Source organism: Peromyscus californicus, unplaced genomic scaffold, assembly GCF_007827085.1.
Source record: "Peromyscus californicus insignis strain IS unplaced genomic scaffold, ASM782708v3 Scaffold_7__1_contigs__length_154581171, whole genome shotgun sequence".
NCBI lineage: Eukaryota > Metazoa > Chordata > Mammalia > Rodentia > Cricetidae > Peromyscus > Peromyscus californicus.
Window position 1 is genome coordinate 64,448,848 of NW_026294595.1, and position 12,740 is coordinate 64,461,587.

Sequence of the window (12,740 nt, forward strand, 5' to 3'; positions counted from 1 at the left end):
GTTATAGATGGATTGGAGCAGGACTGGAATGTGAGGATCAAATGGGAAGGGGAGGGAAAATAAAGGGGAGGGGAGAGTTGGGGGGGAGTACAGCAAACACTAAGGGTCAATTGAGGGATTCTATGGAAACCTAGTGCAATAGAAGCTTCCTACAAAACATAATATATAAAGGTGATCTTATTAGAATAATGGGGAGTCAGAGCCCCAGCTGGAGTTCTCTTGTTGCCAAATGAAGAAACCAGTTCTAGGAATGGGTTACAACTAATTGTGTTGATGACCAAAGGGACCTAGTGAATACTTCCAAATAACTCAGGCTATTTCCAAGGCACTTGGTTGCTTTCCAAAAACTGATGGTAAGACCCTAGTGTTGAAGACAGCATCTATATAACTCACTGAAGTTATACAGAGAAGTGGAGCTGGTGCCTATCTAAAGGCTATACCCCTGCTGACTAGTGTTCATGGTACTGTGTTAGTTACAGTTTTTTATTGTTGTAAAGAGACACCATGACCACAGCAACTATTATAAGGAAACATTTATTTGAGGCTGGCTTACATTCAGATATTTAATCCATTATCATCATGGTGGAAAGAAAGCATAGTGGCACACAGGCAGATACAGTGCTGGAGAGGTAGCTGAGGGGTCTATATCCAGATTGGCAGGCAGCAGGAAGAAAGTGAGACAATGGAACTAAGTTGAACAATTGAGGACCTCAAAGCCCACCCCCAGTGACTCACTTCCTCCAACAAAGCCTTTACTCCAACAAGGCCACACCTCTTAATAGTGCTATTCCCTATAGGCCCATAGGTCCATAGTGGCCATTTTCATTCAAACTACCATAGGTACTCTGCATGCTACCAATGGGTAAAGTTAAGGCCAACCCAGCTACAAACCCTTCAGTCTACAACGATGACGTGCATGGACGATGTGCCAGTGCAATAGCGGCACAAAGCTTGTGGGACTAAACAATATCTGATTGGACTTAAGGCCCACTCTATGAGATGGAACCCATCCCCAGCATTGATTGGGTGGCCAAGAACCTGAAACTAGATAAGCCATAGACCTAAGGGAAAACCAAATCCTACTGTTTCTGCTAAAGAAATGTAGCAACAAAATGACCACTGATGGCATTCTGCTAATCTCTTATATCAGTGTTTTGCTCAGCCAAAGTCAATAAAAAGACAGAAACACTAATTGGACTCCCAGAGATCCACCCGGGGCCTAGTCATGGATCTCTGCATCCAGATCCCTCAGTAGTTGGATGAGGTTTCTAGCACAACAATTAGGGTGTTTGGCCATCCCATCACCAGAGTAGGTCAGTTCGGGCTGTCTCTCGACCATTGCCAGCAGTCTGTTGTGTGGGTATCTTTGTGGATTTCTGTGGGCCTCTCTAGCACTTTGCTTCTTCCTATTCTCATGTGGTCTTCATTTACCATGGTCTCCTATTCCTTGTTCTCCCTCTCTGTTGTTGATCCAGCTGGGATCTCCCGCTCCCCCAAGCTCTCTTTCCCTCAACCCTCGCCTTTCATTACCCCCACTCATGACCAGGCTGTTCATGTAGATCTCATTCCATTTCTCTGTCATTGGGCGATCCCTGTGTCTTTCTTGGGTTTATATGAGCGAGAATTGTTGAGACCAAGGTTGGATAAAGCACAGGGACAAATAGCCAAATGAATGGAAACACATGAACTATGAACCAATGGCTGAGGGGTCCCCACTGGATCAGGCCCTCCGAATGGGTGAGACAGTTGATTGGCTTGATCTGTTTGGGAGGCATCCAGGCAGTGGGGACCAGATCTTGTGCTCATTGCATGAGTTGGCTGTTTGAAACCTGGGGCCTATGCAGGATTGTTTGGCTCGGCCTGGGAGGAGGGGACTAGACCTACCTGGACTGAGTCTACCAGGTTGACCTCAGTCTGTGGGGAAGGCTTTGCCCTGGAGGAGATGGGAATGGGGGGGGGGGGGGTTGGGGGAAAGGTGAGGGGGACGGGAGGGGGGAGAACAAGGGAATCCGTGGCTGATATGTAGAACTGAATTGTATTGCAAAATAAATGAAAAAAAAAAAAAAAAAGACAGAAACACAGGAAGTTATGAGAGCTGGGTTACAATGTTTCCTTGCAGAAGATGGATACATAGCCTGGCCTTAGACACTAGGTGTGTGTGGAAGCGCTTATAGTTTTTTTGGTGAAGAAACTAGCTGCCTCTTGGCTCTGTTCTCTCAGTCTCCCACCCAGCAGAATTTTACATTTTTCATTTGTTTGTTTGGATTGCCTGAGGGGTGACGGTTTCCAAGAGAACCAGACTTTCGATCTAGGTCGTCACAGTCTGCTTCCCTGGGGCCGAATTTCCCAATCTGAGGCACTCAGTCTTCTGCGTGGCCTCCACAGTTCCACGTGGAACGTAAGCTCGTGGGGCCGCAGTGGGCTGGCACCGGTCATTCGGAACTGAGGGACCGCGGTGAAGGAAGCCAGGAAGCGTCAAGGGAGGACGTGAGGCTCAGGCTCTCATGGAGCAGTACCTCAGCGCCTGCTCCAAGACCGCCAAACTGGCTGCCAACAAAGCAGCCTCTGGCAGCCTGACTGAGAGCAGTCAGCAATGCGGAGATGTAAGTGGAGTGGCCTCAGGCCAGTGTGGATGTCCTCTGTCTCAGGCCTGGGAGTAGCCATTGTGGGCCTCGGGCCTGGGAACGGGAAACACCAGCTCCTGTCTGGCTATAGCAGGGTGTCCTAGGCTGGCTAAAGAGAGGCACACTGTGAGGATGTGCCCTTCAGACCTTAACTTTTGATTCTTGGATTTCTATCCTTGTTGTGGGAGGAGATGGGCCAAAGCAAAAGACTATTACTGAAAGAAAAGACAAATTATCTGATTCTTTTTCACAGGGGGCACACAAAGTCCGAATTCCAGGGGTGGGAGCCGCTCAGCTACTAGATCTTCCTCTTGGAGTCAAGTTGCCCGTGATCCCAGGGACTCATACTGTATATTTTACGACGAATATTGGTGAAAAGGTAAGGCAACTTTTTATAATTACATGAATTGTCTTACATTACAACGCTGTACTCTCCTTGCTGTTAGACAATACAGAGTATATGAGGAGAACGTGTACTAACAGTCAGACATCGTACCACAGGCATTGTTTAGATTGTGAATAAAGCAATTTCATCCAACATGACTTTATAGAACAATGATCAAAAGGATTTAGATCCTCAGCCCTATTTTAATTTATATTACATAGCAACATACTAACATTTAATTATAAGCCCTTTATATGCCTATGTATTAGGTGTTTTTCTTAGAAACATTTCATTTAAAGGTTATTACTATTTGCTATTAATTAGTACTAGGATTTTAATCAGTACTAACTGGTGCTAAACTCTCAATGAAAGACATTTTTTTTCTTTTGAATCAAACGCTATCTCATGCAGTAAGTTAAAAAATGGATTTGAAATTATTTTTCATGTTTAGTATTATAATTCTTGTAGATAGAAAAATGCCCTGCTTCTATGATGATGAAACCCCATGATCAGCTTAGCTCTCTTCCTTCCTTCATAGCTTCAGAATGAATTCTTCCAGTAGATATGTTTTAAGCCCATGCAAACAAACATCCATCACTCATTATTTTTGTTCAGTTTGTCTCCAAACTTACTCTTCTTTCTTCCTAATTTGGTAATCTGAGTCATTCTAGAGGATCACCAATATATTTTTGCTTAGAATTCACATTTCTTTAAGTTGAATGATTACACTCATCATTTGTATGAAAATCTATGATACTGTCTACTTCCCTTAAATGCTTAGATTTTTGTCCCATTCCTAACCGCCTCCAGTTCTTGACTAAATAATTCTGAAGAAGACTTATTATATTTTTGTTAAGTGGGTACTTTAATTAATATTGAAAAATGTGTTTGTCATTGCTAAAAGTCAACATCTAAAAAGAGTTGACAGTCAAATGTCATCTAAGAGAGACAATTCTTTCCTTGATATATATTTCTCTTAATGATGTGCACCTCTTATCTGGTCCAATTCTCACTAAATGAGACTTTAAACTACAGGGGGACTGGTGTTCTCTGGGAAGCTTTGGTAGTCATTCAATCCACTTTTATGATTAGACCTTTGAAAGGTATTAAACTTGTGGCATTAAGACCTCAGTGACTTAACAAAATGTTAAGTGTTTTATGCAAAGGAAGAGCTGCTCTGTTATCATGCTCCCTTAGGCTTTCCTTTTTGCCTCCTGCCTTCTAGTTCTTTTTAGACCCCCTACTCCACCTGATTCTCCAGGATTCAAGAAGTGAACTGAACTTGTAAAATGAACAAAGATCACAAACTGGTACCTTCAGGACCCTCTTGATTGTGGCACAATATTATGTAGTAGTGTAAATTGAATTAGGAGCCTACAAACAAAGGCACATGACCTCTGCTTTTCCAGCTCCCCCCACATACTCCAACATCATCACCTGTTTTCTGACTTGGCATTGTATTAGTAAGCATTAAAACTGAAAGAATGCAAAAACAACATTAGCACATTTTTACACATTCTTCTTTTAGTTATCTTTTCATCTTTAAAAGTGCTTCTATAAGCTATTATTATTCTCCCTTTGAAAAAGTAACTGAGAACTCATACCAAAACCTTACTCTGATAATGTTTTAGTTAATAAATGAGATTAAATAACTTAGGTGTTTCCTTCATAGTAAAAATATAATAGGGAATCATGAACATTAGTTGGCCATCTGTCCATTCATTCTTTTATATGGTTATGTTTATTATGCTATTTATATGATAATATTTATATTTACATGGTAAAATTATGTTTATATGTTAACATTTATTGTGTGAGGTTGTGTTTGCTGTTAACATAGGACAAAAAACATTTTCTGTAAATATGCCTTAAAATTAATATTTCAGTATATGGAATTTTGTAACATAGACATTGATTTTCTTTATGACTATAATACTTTATATAATATAATTTAATTAATTTAATAATAATTTAATTAATTTAATAATAATTTATTTAATATAATGCTTTGGGTTTGTTAAAAGTCCCAAGACACTATGATTCTTTATCCTTAGTATTTAGCAACTAAGTTCTACACTGTTTTCATGCATCATTTCCATTTAATCTTGGTAAAAGATTTTTCCATTATTTTTCTTCACTTTCAGATGATTGAAACAGAATAATTAATATTATCCTTTTTCCTTTTGTGTATAGTTTCTTGATTCAAGGAGAGAAAGAAAAGACAGCGTACAAGCATTGGCTTTATTTCTTAAAGCAAATCATACACTATTCCCATTCTTTCCCTTCTCTCTGTTTCTCTTTCCCTTCTCTTGTGCTCATAAGGTGACACATCAATGAGAGAACTGATTTGAGTGGGGCCGACTGTTTAAATTACTTCACATGGGTAAGGGGAAGAAGAGAAACTTACCTGAGTAAATCCTCCTGTGGCTTGCTTATTCCCAGTTCAAATTTAAAGTGCATGTTTGATTTTTCAGTCATGTCAGCAGGTTAATTAAAATGAAAATACATTAATTTATATTTGTAATATTTAATGTCTGTGTATGCAGCTTTTTCAACTTTCTGATGATTTTAACCTGAGTGACCCTTACTGTCGACTTTTGGAAACCCAATATAAATGTCTCCATGATCCACATTTAAGAACATACTATAAGCGCAAAGCTATTCTGCGAAGGCTAAAAAAAGGCGGCTACATCACCAACAATAACAAAGTGAGTTGAAGGGTGCTTTTTTTTCTTAATCAATGAAAACTTAGACTATTTTGTGTTTGCTCCCCTACCCCAAGGGGAAGCCAGTCCCTTGATGCAAAAACATTGCTCTCCTAAAAGAATAAGAAATAATTTCTTCTAGAGTAAAAAATGAGTGTCCATTGCTCTGGAACACAGACTTAGGTTACCCCAAATTCCATGATCTAATGTGGAAATAACATCATGAAGTTTTATAAAACTAAACAAACAAAATCATAAAATCAAAAGACCTTTAAAATATGTTGGTGGAAACATCAGAGAAGTGGTTATAGCCAAGCAAAGAAGTCTTAGCTATATGCGTTGGATGCTATGTTAATAGCATTCTTAGCCCTTTGATGAGTAGAAAATAGGGTTTTGCTAATAGATTAAAAGGGGTTTTTAATCTGTTAGTTACAATACAGGTGGGTAAGTAATGTCTCTTTATCTTAAGATAAATTATACTTAGGCTGTTGATCTGCAACACTCCATCCTCACCACATCCCTGACGTCCTAGTAGGTCAGCCTTGGCAGGTACCGTATCTTTTCAGGAACTGTCTTTCTGTAGTGGCACCATTAACATTATTGTAATAGGATACTTCTTGGTCAGTTTTATAGAATACTCAGAGATCAAAAATGAGTGCTTCCACATGTGATTATTTCCATTACCCTTTATGTTTAACATAAAAAATATTGTCAACTATTTTGAATAGGCAAAGGTATATTAATGTTTCGAGCTGAATCATAGTTCTCTATTTTCAGTCTGTAATGGTTCTGTTTTCTTGTATGATTTATATTTTAAAAACTTGAAATAGAAATGTAGGAAATGTAGTTTGTTAGCATCCTGAGATGATATTCTTACTGCATTTGAACATTGATTTTACAATCATACTCTAATTATAATTAATTATAATTACTATTTTAATAACTACAGTTATACTTGGATAATTAATTCCTTATTATAGTATAATAATAAGAAACTTTTATTTCTAGACAGAAATTCCTTGCTTACAAATGTAGAGGTATCACCTTCAAATTGTTAATACTTTTTCACTCTTCACACTGTGTCATTAAAATTGTCATTGTTCTTTTTTTCCTCTAATAAGCGACTGTTATGATTTTCAGTCTTTATACATTTTAAATATTTATTCATTTTTGTTTTATTTTTAGATTGTATGTAACTTGAGGGAATTGAATAAATACAGGCAATATCTTACGAACTTAAAAATAGACTTTGAAAGAAACTATGTAAGAGAACAGGTAAGCCGTGCATTTAAAATTATTGGTTTAAATAGAATATAAAAGTTTTTTTTTCTGTGTGTGTGAGTGATATTGTCTTATATTTTGAAGTTTAATTGCTGATATTCTATGTGAAATTTGGGCAGAAATGAATAATATTTGTAAGTTGCAACATTTGCCCAATAAGAGAAAAGGGATTAGATTATATCATCAGTACATTAATATTTAGTATTATTATTTATATTTAGCTGTTAATTTAGTAAGCAATTCAGTAAACCAAAAATTCAGTAAGTCAGATAAGCTACTTAGACCTTCGCTGGCACTAGAAGCTGCCTGTAGTACTAGAAAAATTCCTAAACAAAAAACAAAACACTCTTAGAAACAGCTGATTTCCTTTGTTACATTTGTAATATCCTACATACAATGAAGAACCAGGTAGACTGTGTGTTTGTATCTATATACATACTCTGTATTCATTCACAAAAACTCACAAAAATGAGATAGAATTCTTAGATTATGCTTGTTTCTTTTAGTCTTGAATCAAAACTGTGTATAGCATGCATCTCTTCTTTCTCTCTCTCTCTCTCTCTCTCTCTCTCTCTCTCTCTCTCTCTGTGTATGATATGTATAATTGGATTCATATTTTTCTTAAGAGTCAAGAAAGCTCAAAATGAGGCAACTGTGTGCTCCCAATTTTATATTACCAAGTGAGAATGTTAGAGAAAAATAAGAATGACTAAGATCTTACACACTTGAAATCCCAGCACTCTGCAAGCTGAAACAGGAGAACTGTGAGTTCAGGGCTAGCCTGGGTTATATATTGTGAGACTTTGTGTCAAAAAAAACCAAAAATAAATAGAAAAATAGGCAGACAGAAAATGTATTATCGATGAACAATTAAAACATTTGTCTCTTATTTTTAGAGAGAAAAAGTCTTATGTAGTTCTTTTTTTCCACATTTGAAATGGTTTCAAAATGGAATTAAATGCAGTTAAACAATTTACCATTTATAAAATATAGGAATTTTAATGATTATATTTTTGGGAAATGTAAAAACATTATATATTTCTGGCATTCTTTTATTAAAAAAATATAGCAATCGATTACAAAACAGCTACATAAACTGCAAGAAACCAGCCAGTTTCCTCACTGTTCTGACATCACACGGTTCCAGAACTGGTTGTTACAGGACAACACGCAGTCTATCAAGGACCAAGAACATTTGTTAAGACACAGGTGAGCTTGAAGTTATAGCATTGTGTGTGTGTGTGTGTGTGTGTGTGTGTGTGTGTGTGTGTGTGTGAAATGAATTATATTAAAAAGCATTGTAAGCAGGACTTTCATTTTCTTAAGTAGTAAATAATGTTTAACTCCCCTTCATTCCTGAGTGGAGAGAGAAAGGAAGGGAAATCAAAGAGGTAAAGAGATAAGGAATCTTGGTCCTACAGCTGTGAGTGGAAACTTCTTCCTGGGGAGTTGAATTTTCTGGGAACCCAAGAGCTAATGAAGTGAGAGCTGGAGGAAGCACCACATCTCAGAGCCATTCTATAAGAGAAATTATTTTAGCAGCAGCTAAAAAGAAAAGCAACCTTTTTATAATCACCCTTTAAAGACTGACAGCATTAAATTTGGAGAAATCAGTCCAAATAAAAACAAAGTTTTAGTATATCTGAAGAAAACGTAAACATTATAAAATAACTGCAAATTTATTCAGCTATTTCTCATTCGTAATCATTAATTAGCATTACATTACCAAATTTATCTTTCTGAAAGCAAAACGATGTTCCACTCTTCCCTTTACTAAGAGTGAGCCTTTTATGTTCCGTCACTCTGATATTGTGCAGTTTTGTTTCCCCACAGTGCCATAAGACACACTGCTGTCCCCGCCTTCAGTGGGAGTCTGTGTTGCTACCAGAGCCTAGTGCTCACTTCGTCCTGAAAACATTCTTTCAGTGAACGTACTTGAAGCCTTGCTTGTTTTCTGTTGTGTTTGTAAGTCCAGATTCTAAACCCACTGACTTAAACCCACTGACTTACTGTTCACTGTGTAAAACACTGAATCAGTTTGTTCCCACTCTTTCTTTGACCTTGATAACAAATATGCATGCAAGACGAAGAATTAAAAATGACCAAACATTATGAGTACGTCTGATCTGAATGATGAATGGAACTGATAGAACAACATCAAAATAATAATAATAAAAAAAACCCTATGAAAATTCTCATGACAAGCCAGGCAGGGCTTGACTTGGAGTATGACGATAAAGTTGAGCTCCCAGTTCACCTGCAATCATATGTTCGTTCTCACTCAGATATCTGGGTATGATCAGTAGAGAATTAGAACAGCTTGACCGCACAGCAGAAGAGCAGCGCCTGCTCCGCATGGACAGAGAAGAGCGACGGCAGCGGGAATACACAAGAAAAAAACTTCATCTTCGTAGAAAAATCGAAGAGGTAAGAGGTGAATTAAATGTTATGAGGAATAAAAATGTGTAGTTTTTCCATTTGTGAGTATTTTTAACGGTAGAGGCATATATAACTGCATAATGAACAAATTTTTGTTTTTAAAGATCATTGTAAAAAAGTTACAAAGCACCGGGCGGTGGTGGCACACACCTCGAAAAAAACAAACAAACAAACAAACAAAAAAGTTACAAAGCGTGGCTTCACGTCTCGTTAAACTTGAGTGTGCATGGGAAATAATTTTTAGGTTATCTTTAGTAAAATTTAACCATAGCTAATTTTTATTTTTAACTAAAAATTAATTTATGTGTGCACACCGCACAGTGCAGTGGGAGAAGTCCAGACAGCTTATGGGAGTCAGTTCTTTCCTCTGGCTACGAGGGTTCTGGCCACTGAACTCAAGTCGACTGGCTTGGCAGCAGGCACCTCACCCCTGAAGCACCTCCCGGCCTCATGTCGGCTTTCTTAATACACGTGCCCTAAGAACAGCCCATTCGAAAAGCACCGAGGACTTGCACATATCCGGCCCATAACTGTTGGACCCACGACTTGCTGGTTTTTTCTTGGTGGTGGAAACAAAACGCATCTTCCGTGAAAACAAAACGCGCTCTCACCTGCATGGTACTTCTTTGGTCCCTAGGAATGGAAGACAAAGGAGATGCTGCTGCTCTCGAAGATTGGAGAAGATGCCAAGAGAGAGCAGAGGGTGGAGGAACAGAGGCGCAAAAGCCAAGAAGAGAGTGACAGAAAGGTAGTGGAAGCTCTAAGTTCTTTCTTGGAATGGTGGAAGAGAAGCTTGGTTGTTCAGAGTAAACATTTGAGTGACCAAGTATTCAAAAAATATATATTCTGCAAAACTAAATGTTAAAAGTTCAAGAAACAAAACCTGGCTATTGCTAAGTGCACGGCCTGTTCATGAACTCCTGGACAGGCTCCAAGAGACCTGCAGGCTTCATCTTTCTGAGAGCAGACGGGCCTTGCACCCACTGCCATAGCCACTATACCCGGATACGCACACTTTTACATGTCCTGTCTAATGCATTTTTATAATGTAAAAAGCACTGCTCTGTTGCTTGAGTTTAAAGAAGGAAAGAGCCATTCTCCAACTCTAAAGTCAGCTTTAAATTTTAATTGAACTGGGACTATTAGAAGACCAATAGTGTTAAATTTTTAGAGAAAAGCAGAAACAAACCTTTAGGAAGACATAAAATTTTTTAGATAATATATACCCATAGCCACTGCTCCATTATTTGTTGTAACCCCTTTTGGATTTATCTTCACAATACAACAGTAGCTTTAATTCCCATAAAAATCTTACTGTTATAAAAAATGTTCTTTCAGAGAACTCTAAGTTTTTGGTAAATATTCTTTGTTTTTCCTTCATTTTTTAAAAAGTTTTACTCCCTTTAATTTAATAATATGTTGTGCTTTGTGATTTAGAATATAAAGCCTTATAAGGAGAAACAGCAGTTTATAGAATCCTTTTATGAGCTTACCAACTGCTAAGTACACACAGACACACACAACATACAATCTTCTTATAAATATTTATTTACTCCTAAAGCAAGCACATTCTTTAACATTTTTTATAAAAGGATATATTTATTTTTAGTTTATGTGTATGAGTGTTTAACAGCATATATGTACTGTACATTGCGTGTACAGAGGCCAGAAGAGGCAGTCAGGTCCTCTGTAACTTGAGTTACATATGATTGTGTACCACCATGTAGGTGCTGGGAACCGAATCCAAGTTCACTGCAAGTGCTCTTAACACCCAAGCCCCCTCTCCTGGTTTTACTTTTACATCTTATAGATTACTTTGTAGGTTGCTTCTTCGTTTAATAAAAAACACTAAATGATTTTTCATGTTAATGAATTTAGGTCTAAAATTAAATTTTGAGTAAATTATTCTTGACAAATTTATGTATAAAATTTATAAAGTTTGATTTGTATTATAATATGTCATTATACTTAAACTTCATAAAATATTGGAAATTGAAGTGTCTATTTTATTTTCCTATAAAATATTATAAATTGAAGTTTGCATTTTATTTTCCATTCTGCTTCTCACAGTGCATCTTAGTCTTGTTTGAGAGTCACTGTTCCTATGAATAAGTAGGCTTATCTTATTTAGTATAATCTGCATATCACCCGATGTTCAATGTTTCAATAGCTCCATAAACACCTACAGATAGCACAAACACATACATACATAAAAGTAGTTAATTAGAGTAGGCTTTAATAATAGAATAGTAGTAGGCAGAGCAGCTCTCATTGATACACATCTCAAAAGTAAAACTTTACTTTTTCTAGAATTAGCTATGAGGTTCTGTGTCTTTCATACATACATTTCAGCAGTTTTAGAAAATTTTATTACTAGATTGCCAAAAGTTTTATCAGGAAGGAATGTTGGTATGTTGTTGAATATTTTCTTTTATGATTTTGTTGAATTGATATTTATGGTTCTCAGGAAGTGTATAATATAAATCAAATAATAAATGTTCAATAAATCTGGAATTCATGGTCATTAAATCAATTCATTTGGTCAGATTGTATTGTAATTTATATGACATGCAGTTTGATACAAATTGCCAAACGTTTGTGTAGAATTTTGCAGAAGAAATGTTAGCATGGGGTTTTTATTGTTGTTTTTGTTTTTTGGGTTTTTTGTTTGTTTGTTTTATCTTGTGCTGTCACTGTCTAGATCTGGTATCAGTGTAGCTTGATCTCATTCAGTTGTTTGTAATCCTGCTCAGGGTTCTCCTGAACCTCTGAGTTCACTATTTGTAACAACTTTGGAATTTTTTTAAGGAGTAATTTTAAAATATTTCTGTTCTATCTCTTATTCATAACTTTTCTCTCTGTGGTCAAATGTCTGACAAGAAGCAATTCAAGAAAGGGAGAGTTGATTGTGGCTTTCAGTCTGAGAGGATCCAGTCTATCTGTCATTTTAGGAAAACAAGAATGCAGGATCATGACAGCTGCTCCTATTACATCCACAGTCTGAAACTGTTTGTGCTCAGCTCACCTTCCTTCATTTTATTAATTTATTCTGAGGTTCCAGCCCCTGGATTAGTACTGCCCACATTTTGGGTATGTCTTTTCTTTTCAGTAAACAACCTCGCAGACCCACCATGTGGTATAAACCCATGGTTATTCTTAATCCCAATAAGTTTGCAATGTAGATCAACTGCACTGCACATCCATGCTTTCCTCTTCCCAGGACCTTCACTACATTAAATGGTCTCTATATCTGAGTCTTTTCCCTTTCAGTGCTTCCTTTAAGATACATTCTATCACTGAATCCGT

The 12,740-nt window shown here is 37.1% G+C and overlaps 1 protein-coding gene across 2 annotated transcripts in view; it reads left to right on the forward strand.

Annotated features, from left to right (window-relative positions):
• Positions 1–2,504: 2,504 nt before the first annotated feature.
• LOC128102286 (fibrous sheath-interacting protein 2-like) overlaps positions 2,505–12,740 on the forward strand; it is a 79,930-nt gene continuing 69,694 nt past the window's right edge. For both annotated transcript variants that reach the window (XM_052725890.1, XM_052725891.1), the window contains exons 1-7: positions 2,505–2,603; positions 2,878–3,003; positions 5,556–5,717; positions 6,900–6,989; positions 8,065–8,204; positions 9,281–9,422; positions 10,072–10,182. In XM_052725890.1, coding sequence (XP_052581850.1) covers positions 2,505–2,603; positions 2,878–3,003; positions 5,556–5,717; positions 6,900–6,989; positions 8,065–8,204; positions 9,281–9,422; positions 10,072–10,182 — 870 coding nt within the window. The remainder of the gene's footprint in view (positions 2,604–2,877; positions 3,004–5,555; positions 5,718–6,899; positions 6,990–8,064; positions 8,205–9,280; positions 9,423–10,071; positions 10,183–12,740) is intronic.